The sequence below is a fragment of the Haliotis asinina genome, unplaced genomic scaffold (assembly GCF_037392515.1).
Source record: "Haliotis asinina isolate JCU_RB_2024 unplaced genomic scaffold, JCU_Hal_asi_v2 scaffold_27, whole genome shotgun sequence".
Classification (NCBI taxonomy): domain Eukaryota; kingdom Metazoa; phylum Mollusca; class Gastropoda; order Lepetellida; family Haliotidae; genus Haliotis; species Haliotis asinina.
Window position 1 is genome coordinate 99,566 of NW_027133899.1, and position 19,974 is coordinate 119,539.

At 44.8% G+C, this 19,974-nt stretch overlaps 1 protein-coding gene across 3 annotated transcripts in view; it reads right to left on the reverse strand.

Annotated features, from left to right (window-relative positions):
* Positions 1-19,974, reverse strand: part of LOC137270055 (protein sprint-like) — a 120,507-nt gene that overhangs the window by 21,417 nt on the left and 79,116 nt on the right. For all 3 annotated transcript variants that reach the window (XM_067803864.1, XM_067803865.1, XM_067803866.1), the window contains 5 exons: positions 14,198-14,359; positions 10,018-10,202; positions 9,617-9,708; positions 7,830-7,966; positions 5,606-7,682 (listed from right to left, as the gene is read on the reverse strand). In XM_067803864.1, coding sequence (XP_067659965.1) covers positions 5,606-7,682; positions 7,830-7,966; positions 9,617-9,708; positions 10,018-10,202; positions 14,198-14,359 — 2,653 coding nt within the window. The remainder of the gene's footprint in view (positions 1-5,605; positions 7,683-7,829; positions 7,967-9,616; positions 9,709-10,017; positions 10,203-14,197; positions 14,360-19,974) is intronic.

Sequence of the window (19,974 nt, forward strand, 5' to 3'; positions counted from 1 at the left end):
ACAGAACAGTTAAAGAAACCATTTCACACTGAGCAAACATTGAGAAAGTGACAAGTCATGTGGTTCCAGTGCACCTCAATTGGGCAAGGGTGCATGTTCTTGGTTTTATCCCCCAATTTTTTCACCAGGATTATAATGATTACATATCATGTTACATTTTGTGCAAGCATACCAGTTAAGAAGAAAACATTGCCAAAATAAAATTCTTGTCAAAAGGCACAAATTTATTAAAATGTAAATATTATAGATATTTAAATACTTACCTTACCATAGGTCTTATGCATATTACCTCAAGCTTCGCTAGAAGAGATCAGACAGTCGTTGATTCGCCATTCCCTAGAAGGCTACCTCATGTAATCTACGAATGTAGTCACCGAAGTGACGTGATCTTCCCACTCGTGCAAGCGCGAACAATCCAAAAATCACTTTTACTGGCAACAGGAAGGTCCGAAGAGTCCAGAGTGGGGAGGAGCATCCAGCGTTGGGAGGGAGTCACCGCCCTATGGTAAGGTAAGTATTTAAATATCTAAAATATTTAGATTTTAATAAATTTTTAACTTACCTTACCATAGGTCTTATGCATATGGCTTCAACAAATGGATGGTGGTGTGGACTCCAAAGGACCATCCCTCAGCAACCAGTGCACATGCATTAGGAGAACCTGGGAGACCCATGCCAATAGTCACAGGACAAACCTGGAAGTAGACAAAGAGTAACCCAAGGGAACTCCAAAGAAAAAACCGATACACCCCGAGGGTGAGGTTAATCTTAAGACCAACGGAAAGTAACAGTGTTATTACCTCATGGGCGGCCGGCCGGGTAAGTTGCTGTACAACCACCAAGGGACTGAAAGACTGTAGTCCCTCCATGTCCTCAACTGCCAAGTCCCTCAGGTAGTTGGATGCGAAGGCAGTAGACGACTTCCAAAAGCAGCCTTCCATAGTTTGTGGCACTGTGCAATTTCCAAGGAGGGCCATGGTAGATGCCAATGCTCTGATCTCGTGTGGGTTGTTCGCCACCAGATGAGGTAGATGCTTGGCATCAAAAGTCGTCAGGATCGTAGATCGAAGCCATAAGGCGACTGTTCCTGTTCACCTCCCCTTTGCAGGTAGTCGAAAGTGGGATGAACAGTCTTTTATGGGAACGTCTCTTAGAAGCCAACTTCTGGATGTAACATCTGAGGGCTCGAACGAGACACAGCAGCACCTCCTCCAAGTCATGTTGTCCCAAGACTGAAGATGACGGAGGAATGGAGAACAGCCTGTCTGGCTGTCCAGGGACCTGATTCTTGGCCACAAAATCTCACAGGAGACCCAAGTGGGCTCGTCCATGCCTTGACTGCTCAAAGCGAACCTGTGTGACGTCCAGGGCATGAATTCCACTAACTCTAGCCGCGGTAGCCAACGCTAGAAGGAAGACCGTCTTTTTAGACAAATACATGTAGGAGGCTTCCTCTAAAGGCTCATACGGAGGTCCTCTAAGATGTTGTAGGACGATGCTTAACTTTCTGGTCCTCCAATTTGAAGGCCTTGAGTAGCGCAATAAGCTCTGGTACCTTGGAAATCTGTTTATCCGCTTTAATCGCCAAGAAGGAGTACAAAGCTGACAGATAAGTCCCCAAGGTACTGCCTCTAAGATGCTTGCAGTTATGCAGGAACAGGAGGAAGTTCACTAAAAACTCTGTCATAGGATCTTGCGATCTTGAGCACAAAAACTCTCAAATGAGCGTCACTTGTCGTCATATAAGGACCTAGCGGACATACGATGCGCACAAGCTAGGACGCTTGCCGCGCTCGAGGAGTAGCTCTTAACTCTCAATGCCTTCTGCAGATGACCCAACCGTGAAGATGAAATCTCAGCGGGTCCGGATGAAGCTGCCGACTGTGCGGATGTCGAAGCAGACGAAACTAATCTGGGAGCTGGTACGACTCTCCGCTGGCGAGACGACGCAGGTCGGGGAACCATGGCCTAGCTGGCCACCAAGGCGCGACCAAAAGCAGTCGCAGGTTCTGAGTCTGCTTGACCTTGGCGACCACTTCTGAGAGAAGGGCTGGTGGTGGAAACGTGTAAGCGTCCAGACCTTCCCATGACAGGGACGTCACATCGATCGCCCACGCCTGCAGGTCCATAAAGTGACTGAGTGGAAATCCTGTGCTCCTGGGCGATTAACTTCGCCACTTGAGATGTGTACCCCTTGGCCCTCAAGACTTTCACAGATGGGTCCAGGCGCGTCTACGTCTACGTCTGATCATATCCTAAGGTGACGTGAGCAAATCGAGTAGACATTATCACTGACATAGTGATAACGGACAGAGTACAGCTTGTTTATAACATCACCTTGAACTATGTCCCCCGAACCTGTTACGGCGATGTGAAGAATCAAATCCCGTGTAGTTAGATTCTCAAGACATCCAAGCTGACTTAACAGCCTGATAATGAAGTCCACCTCTCTCAAGATAAGCTTGTAAGCCGTGAAGATGCGTCATTCTTCGACTTCAGACCGACCATGCTGTTCATTATTAATGTGTTGACATTGCAATGAAGTCTGTTTATAGCTGGCTGTCTGTCCGATCAGAAACTGCCATACATCACTGCAAGCCTCCTGACAGGCAGCGTTGAGACTACTTGAGGATCTCTATGTTCACTAGAGAAATCCAATGCTGCTGTAGACTGCTAGTCTAGAGTGTAAACGACATCTTCCCATCGTAAAATGACTGTAAGTCACTGCAGACAACTTCCTAACACTAGAATTGGTCCCTCGATGACCAATCAGATTGTAGATGTAACGTCCCTGGATACTTTGAAGGGCGTTGTCACTTGGGGACCAATCAAAATGTAGATGTGACGTCACCGGTGTAGCAGATAACTGATCATCTTGAAATCTTGTAAACGGCGATACCCTGCTAGCCTGTAGGCTTGACTGTAACCATGCTGTTTGGCGAGCACGTGTATAAATTAGTAAAGCGCGCGAAAACCCTTCCACTGCTTGAAACTGACGTAGACAAATTGCTTTTCAGGTAGATGTGTTGGAATTTTACCCGAAGATAAATGCCGTCCTCTCTTGTAATCAGAGGTGTAGTTAGGCATGGCACTTTGTTGTTGTCTCGAAAAATCTTTGTGACAAAATGAGTCAAGCATGTAAAGAACTTTCTCCGCTTGAAGCTGATGTAGACAAATTGTAATGTAAGGATCTTCGAGGATGCGACCAGTCCCTCCAAAGGACACCCAGTCTCCTGCCTACCGGCATAGGAATACCTGGTAAGGTGATTGATCATCGAGGTGTTGTCTTCAGACCAGTCCATCACCGCCATCGAGGTAGCTGACACCAGCGCAGACAACGGCTTAAGCATCCGCTTGAGTTAAGTCTCAATGGCCACCCGCTTAGAATCCTGCACTCTGTAAGAGAGCTGCAAGGAGCCCAATAACTGCTACAGAGATTCATCCAGGACAGCCACGCTGTCCGCGAAAACCAGGCTGTGTATATTGTTATCTGACTTCCTGAACTTACACGCTTTGAAATTCGGATTAGATGACAATTTCACAAAGACCGCAAGGTGAAGGGCAGTCCTGTAACCTGTCAGCAATCCACTCGAAGACAACTGATAAGGGTAGTTAAGTGCCATCACCATCGCCGTCGCCTCCAGCCTCCTCGTCGAAGTACGGGCAAAAAACCTGTTCCTCCAGGTCCTCCCAGTACACGGAATTCGAATCACGCCGCAGTGTAGAAGACGAAGTCGATGCATGAGCACCAGATTCCTTGGACGGGATCCAAGGTGGTTCCGGTGACCGCAAACGCCGAGATCTAGAGGAGCGCCGAGGTGCTATGGACTGGGAGCGCAAGCAACGTCTTCACCTGGTAGTAAAGCGAGAGTCCTCATTCAAAGGGCGTTGCGGGGACCGTGAGCTTGACCGAGAGGGCCGACAGAGACTACTGTGGAGGGTACAGGATCGCCGACTCCCAGGGAACCTGGAGCATGACCTTGCGCCCTTCATCCAACTGTCGTTGCAAAACCTCTTCCCTGGACAACGTATGCAACACCCTGGGTATACAGTATGGTGCAGGCGCTGGCACAGGTTACGGCATAGGCGCTGGGGTCGGGATAGGCGCTGACGTAGGCATAGGCATTGGCGTAAGCACAGGCGCTAGCATAGGCGCTGGCGCAGGCATAGGTGCTGGCGTAAGCACAGGCGATGGTGTAGACATAGGCGCTGGTGTCGGGATAGGCGCTGGCGTAGGTATAGGCGCTGGTGTAGGCACAGGTGCTGGCATAGGCACTGGCGGAGGCATAGGTGCTGGCGTAAGCACAGGCGCTGGTGTAGGCATAGGCGCTGGTGTCGGGATAGTCGCTGGCATCGCAGCAGCACCGGGCGTCAGGAGGGAGTGCAGGAACCTCTGGACTTCCGGATGTGACAAGGCATCTGGATGAAAACAGATCCACGATGGAATCTGAGCGAGGTGGTTCCGGGGACATGCAGTGAAACACGGGCAAAAATACTAATCGACATGGAAAACCACATGGAGGAAGAAAAACCAGCAAGATATAATACCCCCACGGACGCCATGCAGCACTCACACACGATGCGGGCGAACCCACCCCGAAGTGAGAGAACAAAACTACACGAGGTAGCAATGTAAGTGCAGTTAAATGATTACTTACCTTAACATGCACACCTAAGGGATACAAACCATACCTACCCGTGAGGAAACAACTTTATTGAACCACAAAGTAGGTAAACTAAGCAAACCAAACACGTCCGAACAGACGAACGTTAGAAGTAAAAGTGATTTTTGGATTGTTCGCGCTTGCGCGAGTGGGAAGATCACGTCACTTCGGTGACTACATTCGTAGATTACATGAGGTAGCCATCTAGGGAATGGCGAATCAACAACTCTCTGATCTCTTCTAGCGAAGCTTGAGGTAATATGCATAAGACCTATGGTAAGGTAAGTTATAAATCAAGCACATCCTGAAATCTGACTGGGGCAGACTGTACAATGAGGGTAAACAGTGCAGTGATGAGGGTAGACAGCAGAGTGATAAGGGTAGATGGTACAGTAATGAGAGTAGACAGTACAGTGAAGAGGATAGACAGTCCAGTGATGAGGGTAGACAATAAAGTGATGAAGGAAGATGGTACAGTGATGAGGGTAGATGGTACAGCAATGATGGCAGACGGTACAGTAATAAGGGTAGGCAGTACAGTTATGTAATGTACAGTGAGTGAGTGAGTTTAGCTCCATGCCACTCTCAGCAATATTCCAGCTGTATAGTGGCAGTCTGTAATTAATCAAATCTGGACCAGACAACCCAATGATCAAAAACATGAGCATCGACCTGTGCAATTGGGAACTGATGACAGTATCAACCAAGTCAGCAAGTCTGACCATCCAATCCTGTTATCCTATCCACCCCATGCAATGGTCGCCTTTAGAGGCTAGCTTGGGTTGTTGAAGACCCATTCCACACCGATGGTAGATGGTACTGTCATGTGGTTAGACACTACAGTGATAAGGGTAGACACTACAGTACTGATGGTAGACAGTGCTGTGATAAGGTTAGAGGGTACAGCAATGACACGTTAAGAATACAGCAATGACACTTACAAACAATTGGTCGTAACCGCTCCCGTAGATCTGAATTAATGACTTCACTAAGATTGTCTGTGATCACTTCGTCATCATCTGAAGGATCAAGGATAATTCCTCCCACGGTGCCGTCAAGGGCAACATTTACATGTGCACTTTGTAACGAATCTGTTGTAAACGCAACCGGAGTCTGATGTGCAGAAACACTTGCATTCATCCATGACTGATCTCGATGAGGCATCTTGATGACTGTCTTGGGTTTGGAATCTGCACTAGGCATATCAGACACATGGCAAGTACTCACACTCTGATTGGTTGATACAGTATTCCTGTCACATTGAGTCTTTTCTTGCCAGCGTTGCACACGTTCCTCAGCATTCATGGCAGGCTGCAGAGCACCATTGTGTGTGTGCAATATCTTCTCCAGTTGGGAATCATCCCATGGTCTACAAAATACTGTGCCTGCAGTGCTTGCTGTGACAGATGCCGGGGTGTAGGCAGCCAGGTTGTCATACTCAGACACACACTTGACGTTGCGGATGGTGAGGGGGCGGAGTGGGAGGACACTAAACTCTGGATGAGCACATGAGATCATGTCTTGCACTGTTGATGATTCTGACAAACAGGATGTTCTATTGTCTAGTGATGTCTGCTTCTTGTACACAGGGAATTTATTTAGCGGTGGACTTTCCACTTTCCCAGAAGTAGTTTCCAAGTCTTCCAGAGAGAAGAGAGCATCATCAATTCTACTCTCATCCCGCAATTGATGCCTGTCAAATTCAGTAGTTGAAACAGCACTTTTGTTATTGTCTGATGTACGAAATTTCAACATGTCAGTTTTTAACCGAGCAAACCTCTCCTTTAAACTCCTCTGCCTTGTCACCTTGTGGGTCTCCTGCTTTGTGTCTGTTTTCATGCTCTGACTGCGACAAATCGCACGTCTGCTACTCCTGGTCTCAGCAACCTTGATTTCTTGAGTTTTTTCACAACCGAAACTGAAGACAAAACTGCTGGAGTCTGATATCATGTCTGAGGTTGGGACATTCCGTGGTGATAGGATGGTCTCCAGCTTTGGCTGCTGTGATACTTTTGGAACCAGATGGGCTGTAGGAACAATCAACAAATCAGGCCCATTCTTGGGACTGTATGATGGTGCTGAACGTCGCCTGATTCGTACACTAACTGGGTGCCCACAGTTGACAGCATCTGCTGGTTCAGCATAGATGGGTGAATGAACCAGTGTTGATAGAGACGATGTAGATGAAGATTTAATCCGTGACAAATTAGGCAAAGGAGGTGGTTTAGTTTTAGGTGCTGACTTTGAATTGGGTGACTCTTTTCTGGGCACACTCAGTCGTGGGTGCCCCTGGACATCCATCATCTGCTGTTGACACTTCTGAACATGGGACATAGAGTAAGTATCAGCCCTTACACTGTGCCCCAAATTAACTTTCATCGTCAGTTCAGATGACACATGCTTGGACTTTTGGGAAGAACTCATAGCTATAGCCTTGTGGACATTGTTCTTCGGGAGTGATCCTCCACTGGAAGAGAGAGTTGATATCCCTGACTCATTATGGGTTGGGCTGATGTCATTGTGCACCCGCAGAATGTCCTGACCAAACCCATCCTGAGTCTGAGTCCACATGTTGCACTTCATGTTGTTCTTTATACTGTCACTCTCACACATCGAGTTCTTCCAGATGTCCTCATAGTCGCTCATCTTGTCCTCCAAACTGCTCCGGAAGTAGCTTGTCTCTGGGATGTGAAGGAGGTCAAGAGATGTTGTGAAGTAAAGACTTGATTTGCCCTTGTCGGAAGATCGAGGATGAGTGTGTGACCTTTTTGAGACCTGTTCCTTTGAAGCATGTAAGTGGGGTGAGGCCTCACTGTCGTTTCCTGATGGTTTGCTTAATGCAGGTACAGGGTCTTGATGCGAACAACATTCCCTGTCTTTTTCACTTGTCTCCACACTAGTGCCTTCCCCCATCTTTGCTGGTATAGGTGGTGTCTCCTGAGCAATTCGGGCATGTTTCTGATCAATTATAAACTTGGAGAAATCACCCAAGGAAGCAGACGGTACAGCACTCTTCACCTTAAATAAAAACAAAATACTCTAAACAGAAAAAAATTAAATCAATTTAGTTAAATCACCTTAAACTTAATGACTACAAAATATAAATTATATAGATAAATGAAAGAAAGAAGCAGAAAAGGAAACAAAAAGATAGAAGTTGTCCACCTTGGCTGGTAACTCTGGAGGGAAACTGGATGTCGGTCGTGTGATGTTGATTGGCTCACTGCTAGACTTGTGTAAGACTGGTGTCCCAGCCAAGCTGTCAGAACTGTTGTGTCGGGAAACAGGAGACTGCCAGAAGTCTGGTAAGATATGTAATATGCAAACTCACATTCAAAGATTAGTCTTGACATTCAACTCACTGTGTCACTGAATACTGTTTTCAATCTTCCATCAATCTTGAAGTAACAAACTTTATTAATTATTGAAGATAATGGGCATGGGATAGAAAAGCTACTAATATGGAAAGCCTGTTCTATTCTAAGGGAGAAGATTACTGAAATATTACTGAAGACAAAAACAAACAAGAGTCATCAGAAGATGACATATCCCCTGGCCCCAACATATTTGAAAGGACAAATCATCTGACAGTTACTTAATGTTTTTTAAACTAAGTTTGAATCGTTTCAATGGAAATCATGGACAAGAGTCATCAGAAGATGACATGTAGCCCCGGCCCACACACATTTGAAAGGACAAATCATCTGACAGTTACTTAATGTCTTCTTAGATTAAGTTTGAATTGTTTCCATGGAAGTCATGAAGAAATATAAATGCCATATATCTGTAAACAGCAATAGGCACCACTTCAAGATCTGTCTCATATATCTGCCAAGACCTGTTGAAAGACATGAAATGGTTTTCGAGTTGTGCTTTGGAAACGAAGCCCATCCCTCCATTTTGAGACTAAGTCAGAATTGTTTCAGTGGAAACTGGGAAAAATAAAAATGCCAAAACAATGTAAACAGCAAAAGGCACCATGTTGGGGTCTGGCACATATACCGGTATCTACCAAGTTTTGCTGACAGATATTAGGAACATTTTGAGATGTGTTTCAGAAATGAAATACACCTCTCACTTTTGAGACAAAGTTTGAATTGTTTTCATGGAAACCAAGAATGTAAGAACTCACAAAAACCTATAAATACCAAAAGGCACCATTTTAGCTTCTGATTGGTATAGCTACCAAGTTTTGCAGAAAATAAAGAATGGATTTTGTGTTCTGCTCCGGAAACAAAGCCCATCCCTTCATTTTGAGACTAAGTCCGAAACATTTCTATTGAAACCGAGAAAATAATATATCAAGAAAACCTGTAAGTTCCAAAAAAGCTACCACTTCTGACTGATGTATGTAACAAGTTTTGCGAAAAATACTGAATGGTTTTTGAATTCCGCTCCGGAAACGAAGCCCATCCCTCCATTTTCCCCCCATCCCTCCAAGTCTGAAACATTTCCATGGAAACCGAGAAAATAATAAATCATAAAAACCTGTACATAGCAAAAGGCACCATTTTGTGGTCTGCCACAGATTTCTCCCAAGTTTTGCAGTGAAAATATTGAACGTATTTTTAGTTTTGCTCAGGAAACGAAGCTCATCCCTCCATTTTGAGATTAAATCTGAAACGTTTCTATGGAAACAGAGAAAACAATTATTCACAAAAAGCTGTAAAGGGCAAAAGGCACCACTTTGGGATCTACCACACATATCAACCAAATGTAAGTGTTGCTGATAGATATTACAAAGTTTTTGAGATGTGCTCTGTAAACGAAACACCCCTCTCACTTTTGAGACAAAGTCTGAAACGTTTCCATGGAAACTGAAAAAATGATAAATCGCAAATACCTATACTTAGCAAAAGCACCACTTTAGGTTCTGGTTCGTATTTCTACCAAATTTTGCAGAAAAATATTGCTAAAAAGGCATGTTTGCAAAAGTTGAACTTTGAACTCACCTTGACCTAAGAGTGCAAGGGAAGACAATTCTTTAGGTGACCTTGCTCTCATGATGACCGCTGGAAGGACAAGCAGCTCAGAGAGCTCTTCCCTGTGGACACACCATACCACCATCAATGAATTTTGCTTTAACAAACTTCAAAGTAATATCATTAAGTTGAATATTCTGTGATGAAATGTTACTTGTTTGTTCATGTACCATGCTGATAGAGAAAATACTTCAGAGAATTCAGTTCTCAAAGATGATATAATGACTACTCAACACACTTTCAAGTGCTGAATCCATAATAAATGTAAACCAATAGCTTTGAAGTTTGTATTTTGGCACATAATATGTTTAAGCTGATTTCAACATTTCAGTGTTGGCTAGTGAGATGAGAATAGGGCTGCATGTACTGACTTGCAGCAGATGTAGAACTCAATGAGGTAAGGTATGGATGAGAAGTAGTGGGCAGAGCCTTGCAGCCTCAGTCCATGGCTGGTACTCTCGATGATGTAGTGGTCAACACTGGAGCAGTTCTCCTGCTGATGCTGCACTGACAATGCCAGGGAGTCACGCTGACTAGACCGACGCACCACAAAAGACTGGAACACATTGTCACATCAACCTCAGTTCAAACCATTTATTTTGAAAACAAGGACAAACAATCTGTCTTGGACCTTGTTCAGTACCATGTATGTCTCCCTTGTACTAACAACATCTGTACTGGACCTTATTCAGTTCCGTGCATGACATGAACATGTCTCTCTCTTACAGCCATGCTGGGACAAGGACCTGGTCACTATCTTCTGCTGCATTGAGGTTCCCACGAAATACAAGGCGATACTGTACACAGCACTGGGCATGACGTACAATGCCCCAAAGTCTAAATCTTTTCTGTCAGGATACAACACAAGCCTATTTCAATCCCTGTCTCTAAGACACAAATTCTCCTCTTCTACCCATTATTGGGTTTTTTTTGCAACATATCCCCCTTGCTCTGATCATCTCTTTACTTCATCTACACCTACACAACTTGAACCAGACATACCCTAGTCCTTCTGTCCATCTATTTACTTCATCTACACCTACACAACTTGAACCAGACATACCCTAGTCCTTCTGTCCATCTATTTACTTCATCTACACCTACATAACTTGAACCAGACATATCCTAGTCCTTCTGTCCATCTATTTACTTCATCTACACCTACACAACTTGAACCAGACATATCCTAGTCCATCTGTCCATCTATTTACTTCATCTACGCCTACATAACTTGAACCAGACATACCCTAGTCCTTCTGTCCATCTGTTTACTTCATCTACGCCTACACAACTTGAACCAGACATACCCTAGTCCTTCTGTCCATCTGTTTACTTCATCTACACCTACACAACTTGAACCAGACATACCCTAGTCCTTCTGTCCATCTGTTTACTTCATCTACACCTACACAACTTGAACCAGACATACCCTAGTCCTTCTGTCCATCTATTTACTTCATCTACACCTACACAACTTGAACCAGACATACCCTAGTCCTTCTGTCCATGTATTTACTTCATCTACACCTACACAACTTGAACCAGACATACCCTAGTCCTTCTGTCCATCTCTTTACTTCATCTACACCTACACAACTTGAACCAGACATACCCTAGTCCTTCTGTCCATCTGTTTACTTCATCTACACCTACACAACTTGAACCAGACATACCCTAGTCCTTCTGTCCATCTATTTACTTCATCTACACCTACACAACTTGAACCAGACATACCCTAGTCCTTCTGTCCATCTGTTTACTTCATCTACACCTACACAACTTGAACCAGACATACCCTAGTCCTTCTGTCCATCTGTTTACTTCATCTACACCTACACAACTTGAACCAGACATACCCTAGTCCTTCTGTCCATCTCTTTACTTCATCTACACCTACACAACTTGAACCAGACATACCCTAGTCCTTCTGTCCATCTGTTTACTTCATCTACACCTACACAACTTGAACCAGACATACCCTAGTCCTTCTGTCCATCTGTTTACTTCATCTACACCTACATAACTTGAACCAGACATACCCTAGTCCTTCTGTTTACTTCATCTACACCTACACAACTTGAACCAGACATACCCTAGTCCTTCTGTCCATCTGTTCACTTCATCTACACCTACACAACTTGAACCAGACATACCCTAGTCCTTCTGTCCATCTGTTTACTTCATCTACACCTACACAACTTGAACCAGACATACCCTAGTCCTTCTGTCCATCTATTTACTTCATCTACACCTACATAACTTGAACCAGACATACCCTAGTCCTTCTGTCCATCTGTTTACTTCATCTACGCCTACACAACTTGAACCAGACATACCCTAGTCCTTCTGTCCATCTGTTTACTTCATCTACACCTACATAACTTGAACCAGACATACCCTAGTCCTTCTGTCCATCTGTTTACTTCATCTACACCTACACAACTTGAACCAGACATACCCTAGTCCTTCTGTCCATCTATTTACTTCATCTACACCTACATAACTTGAACCAGACATACCCTAGTCCTTCTGTCCATCTGTTTACTTCATCTACGCCTACACAACTTGAACCAGACATACCCTAGTCCTTCTGTCCATCTGTTTACTTCATCTACACCTACATAACTTGAACCAGACATACCCTAGTCCTTCTGTCCATCTGTTTACTTCATCTACACCTACACAACTTGAACCAGACATACCCTAGTCCTTCTGTCCATCTATTTACTTCATCTACACCTACATAACTTGAACCAGACATACCCTAGTCCTTCTGTCCATCTGTTTACTTCAGACATACCCTAGTCCTTCTGTCCATCTATTTACTTCATTTACACCTACACAACTTGAACCAGACATACCCTAGTCCTTCTGTCCATCTATTTACTTCATTTACACCTACACAACTTGAACCAGACATACCCTAGTCCTTCTGTCCATCTATTTACTTCATCTACACCTACACAACTTGAACCAGACATACCCTAGTCCTTCTGTCCATCTATTTACTTCATCTACACCTACACAACTTGAACCAGACATACCCTAGTCCTTCTGTCCATCTATTTACTTCATCTACACCTACATAACTTGAACCAGACATATCCTAGTCCATCTGTCCATCTATTTACTTCATCTACGCCTACATAACTTGAACCAGACATACCCTAGTCCTTCTGTCCATCTATTTACTTCATCTACACCTACATAACTTGAACCAGACATATCCTAGTCCTTCTGTCCATCTATTTACTTCATCTACACCTACACAACTTGAACCAGACATACCCTAGTCCTTCTGTCCATCTATTTACTTCATCTACACCTACATAACTTGAACCAGACATACCCTAGTCCTTCTGTCCATCTATTTACTTCATCTACACCTACATAACTTGAACCAGACATACCCTAGTCCTTCTGTCCATCTATTTACTTCATCTACACCTACATAACTTGAACCAGACATATCCTAGTCCATCTGTCCATCTATTTACTTCATCTACGCCTACATAACTTGAACCAGACATATCCTAGTCCTTCTGTCCATCTATTTACTTCATCTACACCTACACAACTTGAACCAGACATACCCTAGTCCATCTGTCCATCTATTTACTTCATCTACACCTACACAACTTGAACCAGACATACCCTAGTCCTTCTGTCCATCTATTTACTTCATCTACACCTACACAACTTGAACCAGACATATCCTAGTCCTTCTGTCCATCTATTTACTTCATCTACACCTACACAACTTGAACCAGACATACCCTAGTCCTTCTGTCCATCTATTTACTTCATCTACACCTACACAACTTGAACCAGACATACCCTAGTCCTTCTGTCCATCTATTTACTTCATCTACACCTACACAACTTGAACCAGACATACCCTAGTCCTTCTGTCCATCTACTTCATCTACACCTACACAATTTGAACCAGACATACCCTAGTCCTTCTGTCCATCTATTTACTTCATCTACATCTACACATCTCTTGTTTTGCCCGAATAACTGCATTTGTGGTTTTTGTTTTTGGAGGGACAGGTTTTACTTTCCGTTAGTAAGACTGCTTCCCAAGCTTTACTTTTCGTTAGTAAGACTGCAGGATTAGAACCGCAATTCTCTCATCTGTAGGCAGATGCATTACCGCAGAGCCACCAGGCAGACGAAGGTGCAGGGGTTAAATTATCTACTTATAGTTACTGTCTTTAAATTATTTCACGCGCGCTTCAGTTATTGTTATGTAGCTTCATCAAATGATCATCTACATTGTAATTACCCATCATTGACAGTATATATATATTAGAGAAAACACTTCTCGGTTTTGGCAGACAATGTGAAACCATCGAGGCTCCGTCCTCAGGATTTCCCTCCTCCTCCGGTTTTAAATTGTCTGCCAAAACCTCGGAGGTGTGTTTTCTCCTATACATATCCTGGTCCCTCTCTCCATCTCTTTATTTCACCTACACCTACATAACTTGAACCAGACATATCCTGGTCCCTCTGTCGACTTCTCACCTACACTAGTGGAACCAAACATACCCCGGTCTCTCTGTCCTTGAGGAGATGGACAGCACCTGATCGGCCAATGTCTGGAAGCAGCCATATTGTATGTGTCTTTGACAGTCTCTCCAAAAGGCTGATTGACCGTTGATCGACATCTGCTACTTTGTCAGACAAAGGAGATGCGGTCCTCACCTCATGCTTGAAGAAATAACAAAAGAAATTTGGAACAACAAGAATTGAAGTAGTATAGGGAATGATAGTTCTGGACCACTTTCAAGAAATGTCTCTACAAAGCCTTATTTACTAAATAAGGCTTTGGTTGGGCCATTAGCTCTTGCTACTATTACCCCTACTACAAAAAAGTTGGCGGTAATTACTGTGCCTTGGTAGGAGGTAACACTGTGCCGTACGGTACGATCAATAATTCTTCTCTTACAAACCCCCTACCCGGCCCATCCCTCAAGTAGTATAAGTTGGGTTCGTCGGCTTTTATATCCACTTTATCTATGTTGTAAGTTTTGACTGACCATATAGGATCGGTGGCTCGCTTACGGCTATCGCCCTCGTGTTCCCCCGGCTGGTATAGATACCTCACTAGGGCCCTATCTGGTATCTGTTTCTCCTTCCCACGCAATGGAGCGGCCGACTCTGCAACTATTGATTTTAGTTTGATAGCGTCTGCCGGTTTCTTACCGGTGAGACGGGTGACTTCATGGTTGATTGCCGACACCACCTTGGGTAACCTCGTGACCCATTCAGTCGATCGTTTTCCAGGGGTGGCCATCTCCCTAGCATACTGATAGCCGAACAAGCGCTCAGCCAAAGTCCTATTAAATCTCTCAACTATGGCTTGGCTGCGATGGGCTCCGGCCGTGCCACGCCTGACCTTTGTATCGTGTTTGGCTAGCAGTTGTGACACGGCACCCATGAACTCCCGTCCGGGGTCAACTTGCAGCTCTGTTGGCCACGTCAGCGGGCTGCGTTTGTATATGCGTTCGAATCCTCTGGCTACCTGGGCCGAATCTTTCGTGGTCAAGGGTTCGGCTTCCTTGTAACGACTGGCTACATCCACTACGGTTAAGGCATACTTGTACCTCTTATCGTGGGGTAGGAACAGTAGGTCTGCCTGGTGAATGCTATTAGGTATGTTAATACCGAACCTCCTTCTAGGCACGTAGCGTGGTGCCGGCAAATAGATCTGCCACAGGGCTTGTTTTTCAAGCCACGCTTTGGCTTCCTCCGGGGGTACTCGCGCTAGTTTAGCTAGCTTATCTACTGCGTTAGCTCCTTTCCAGTACCCACGCGGGCTGTAGTAAATAGCCTCAAATTTTTTCATGTCCATACGCGTATGTGTTTATACCATCAATAGCTATCCAACGTTTCGTGTCCATAGGCGATAGGGACGTCTTGTTTATAGTCAGTCCGTATATCTTATGCCCATCACTTCTAAGTGTGTTCATTTTATGCCTAAAGGTACGGGTCTTGAACAGGGCTTCCTTGAATCTGGCGTGTTTGATGTGTTGTTTCACCACATACTTCTTAACCCCCTTAGCCTTCCGGATCTCACTATTGTCGGCTTTCAGTATGGAGTACATCTTAGGTCTCAAACCTATGTACTCGGCTATGGGCGTGCCAGCACACTCGTCCTTCATCTTACCTAGGACCTTTTTATTTACAGTACTGTGTAGGGTATGGGTCTTAGGGTAGTCGCTGGTGTCGTATAAATCGAGGTGTTTTTTCATGTCCTCGTACACGTCCTCGGTTCGAATCTCCATCAGCAGGGAATCCGTGTCAGTGTACAGCACTTCACACCTGTCGCCGTACTGTTTCTTGAGCTCGTTGTAGTAAAAGTCGTACATCAGGTGTTTGGATAAATCGAGGATGCTCATCCCCACGTAAACAGGCCGGTTGAATTTTATGTGGCTTTTCTTCATGTGTATGGCAACCAGGTTGTCTGTAAATATTTTATTACGGTTGAATGCCGGACTGGCTATCAATTTCCTGAGCTTGTCTTCCTCACTAGATCTAACCAACTTCACGGTTACGCGTTTCCTCAGGTTTTCCATAGTCTTACCAAACACCGAGTTATTCATGAGCTTGTAGAGATTTTTCTCAAAATCACTGGTGGCTTTTTTTCGTAGGTCTGTGTTCATTCTGATGTAGGGCTCCATCCATGGACTCTGGTCGAACATGAGCACCCTGTGTATTTTGGTCAGCCTCATACCCAACGACAGGTACAGCTGTAGGTTGCGATAGTGAACGATGTACTTGGTCTTATTCATTAAGTTAGGCACGAGTTTTTCAACGTCTGTCACACGCCCACCTGACAAGTTATGTTGGTACTCAGACATCCAGTCTGGGTTAACCCTCATACGTTCGGGGGCCAGGGGGTAGCTGTTGTGCGATGTGTGTAATTCCTTGGGATACTCTAAGTCAACCTCGAGGATATACCCTTTGTTCGAATCTGGTGCAACCCCCATAACATCAACGTGGGGTACCCATTCGAATCCCCCTGTAGGTAGATACTGGCTCATGGCCCAGCCGTACAGGTTGTTTGCGTCGAGGTAGAGAATGTGATTGGTTGGTTTGTTAGGATCGTAACCTTTCACGTATTGATTATTTGCTTTCGCGTATCGTTTGGATGCCATGGAAATCCCACCTCGCAAGCCTTTCTCAATGAATAGGTGCATGTCGTAATCTGTGAGCAATTCCAAATTAACTCCGGTCTTTTTAAGCAAGGCGTCCCACGACAGACCTGGGCTGGTGTAATACCATGCGGGGTCGAGTTTATACTGCTTGAAACAGGTCCGCCTGAACCTCTCAAACACGTCGGCTAACAGCAGTACATCTGTCCTCAAGTACAGGTCGTGATAATCACCCAGGTTCTTACAACCCAGTTTATTCCATACGTTAGTCGCGTGCGAGTAATCATCTCGTGAGACGGACGCCTCATTCAGCTTGCTATAAAAGCAGTCAATAGGGGGTAGTCTGGTCTCGGTGAACTTAGCCCAACTATCCATGTACTCATAGGGGTACACACCCTTCCTCATAAGCAGGGGTCTAGTCTCGGCGTCTGTGTATCGATCGGTGATAGGGAAGGTATTGTTGGCCTTGACCAGACTGTCGAGTGACGACAGGAGGAACTGAAACGAGTCAATGAACCTAAGTCCGTTTAAGCTGAAGGAGATGTATCTCTCCATGTTGTTGGGGATGCACGTTATATTACCATCGATTTTCGCGATGGCCTGCATGATCAAGTGTGAGTCGTACCCTCTCAAGTTGTGAAAGACAACGGGGATGTTTATTGTCTTAGGGTTGATTTTAAGCTTGAGGTTGCACGCGTTGTGAGCGGCGCCTCTATACTTACCAGTTATGTGGCAGTGATCTCTCACCGAATCACCGTTAAGTGGTGAGTCGCACACGTGACAGTTAGTGCTACTAGCGTGAGCTAGCCTGTCGGCTAGGGTCATACGCATGGGAGCGATTCTATACAATGCATTCCTAATAATTTTTTCTTCCTCCTGCAAACACTTTAGAAACCTTTCAGCCGCGTCAGGGCCCCTATACACTACCGGAGCTTTCGTTTCCCCGTCACAACGGACGACAATGTATCCAAACGAACAGGCTTTATGCTCTTGTGTCTTGTGGGTGAAGCTACCCCCACTAGGGGGTGTGGGGGAATCCCCACCCACAACTAAGGCTTCGAAGTCGGCGTATATGATATAAGGTACAGACATTTGGTTCTTGTGGTTACTGAATTTTAGGATATTTTCACCTTCCTTAGGCATGTCGACTCGTATGGCCGTCTGCCCCACACCTTGACAATCATCCCGGTGGGATTCTAATAAATCAGCTCGACTGAAACCGTGTAGGCATCGTACACAAAAGTGTTTTTCCCCAACGTGTTTCGACTGGTCGTGCAACAACCGGCTGAGATGTTTTATCCACGTGTAGTGATACTTTTCACCTCGCTGGATCATGAATATATTGATAACTTGGCGATCCTTCACCGGGCTTACCCTGTGTACTATTGTTGTGTTACCTTCGTGCCCAAAGACATTTATAGCCAGATTATTCTGTTTTTCTACTTTAGTGATCTGGGATATGGGGGTGGGTTCATCTATACCATCCCAATTAAGCCCATCATCTTGGGGATAGCTAGAAAGCCTATCTGAATGAGTGCCAGCTGGAAATAAGGCTGACCTGATAGCTAACCTCAGGCAATCGTTTCCTCTATTCTTAACGTTTACTATGGCATGTTTGTTCCTATAGTAGGGAGGCAAGGCTAGGTATGACCCGCCTCTGAACGGTACGTAGTTAGCTATGTCTAGATAGACATTATCGATTTTATCTACAGCCCACCCGGACCCCAAGTGTGTGTAGCGTTCTAGGTATTCTCGTATCTGCTGAAAACTTGTATCGATTGATGCGTCAATGGTCTCTGCATGTGTGACGACCTCTTGTTGACCTCGGAAGTAAGGCTGAACATACTCAGTGGTACTCCCAACCTGCTTATCGAGCGACATTTTCACTGTGATCTGAAACTTGATACTTCCTAGATTATTTAGTTCCTGGTTGACCTTATCAGCTATCAGAGGCTTGATATCTATAATGTCTATGTTTCTATCAACGTGCATGCGCCAACCTCTCAAATAATTACCTACGGCGTGCTCAGTGCACACGAACTGTAGGTCAATAGCTCTATTCTGTCGTAATAATTCTACAAGCTGTGGTTTTCTCATACGGGAATACCCGCCTAAACCCAAATCGTGTGCCTCGGCTTTCAGTTGTTTTACAGTGGGAGGTTTTGCTACAGGGGCATGTGATAACAATGCGGTTAACCCGGCTCTCCCCAGGTTTGAATAACCCGTGTGTCCAAGCTGTTTTGCTTGAGCTTTTAATTGTTTTACCGTAGGAGGGGCTTCTAAACCTAGTAATCTCAACAATGCTGACTTCCGCATTCTAGAATACCCGATAACACCTCTCTGTTTTGCGACCCTCTTGAGCTCGCTTACAGTAGACATCGTGTTTACACCTAAGAGAACTAATGTCTAATTGGTTCACAGTAAGGGGAGGTAACTCTTAAGTGGCTATCTTGAGCAGTCGCCTACGTTCTTTTATGTAGCCTTTTTTATTCTCGTAGATGAGTTGATGTCTGACTACGTTCGCTCCGTGAGCTTTACATAGACAGTAGTGTCCTTTAACCCCGATACCACACACAGAACACGTGTAGTTAGGACTTCCCATATGGAAACAACAGAACCCCTGATTCCTGCATTTCCTACCACAGGCCTCGGTCTTCCCCATAAGTATGTATTCGCATCGGTATGGAACGGGTCTCATGTTTACTTATATAGGTATTTTAGTTTAATTGCTTCGCAACCAACGCAGTAGCTGCTATACCCAACACTATGAAGCCCAGTTCACGATTTATTTGTCCCTTGGATGGTGTGTAGTACTGAGCGAGTGTGGGTTTATTGAGCGGTTCCAATTGTTTACCAGTTAGTAGGTAGTATTCTTTCATTGCTTCATCGACATCGTAGAATGTTTTAATGGCATGGTTTTCACGCTTGAGTTGTTCGTTAATAAAATCGATCCTCTGGAGGCGTTTTTTAACGTACTCGTCCTGTGCTCTTTGTAATTTCTCAGTAGCGAGATCGTGTCGCTTCCTTTCTTCCTGTATTTCAGCCGCGTGATCATCTCGTAGTTTCGAGAAGAGGAAATTACTCCCGGAAAATGCCAGGGCATTCACTAACGCCCCACCAACCATCATAGCTATCGTGGCCATCCCTATATTTATTTCATTATATTAT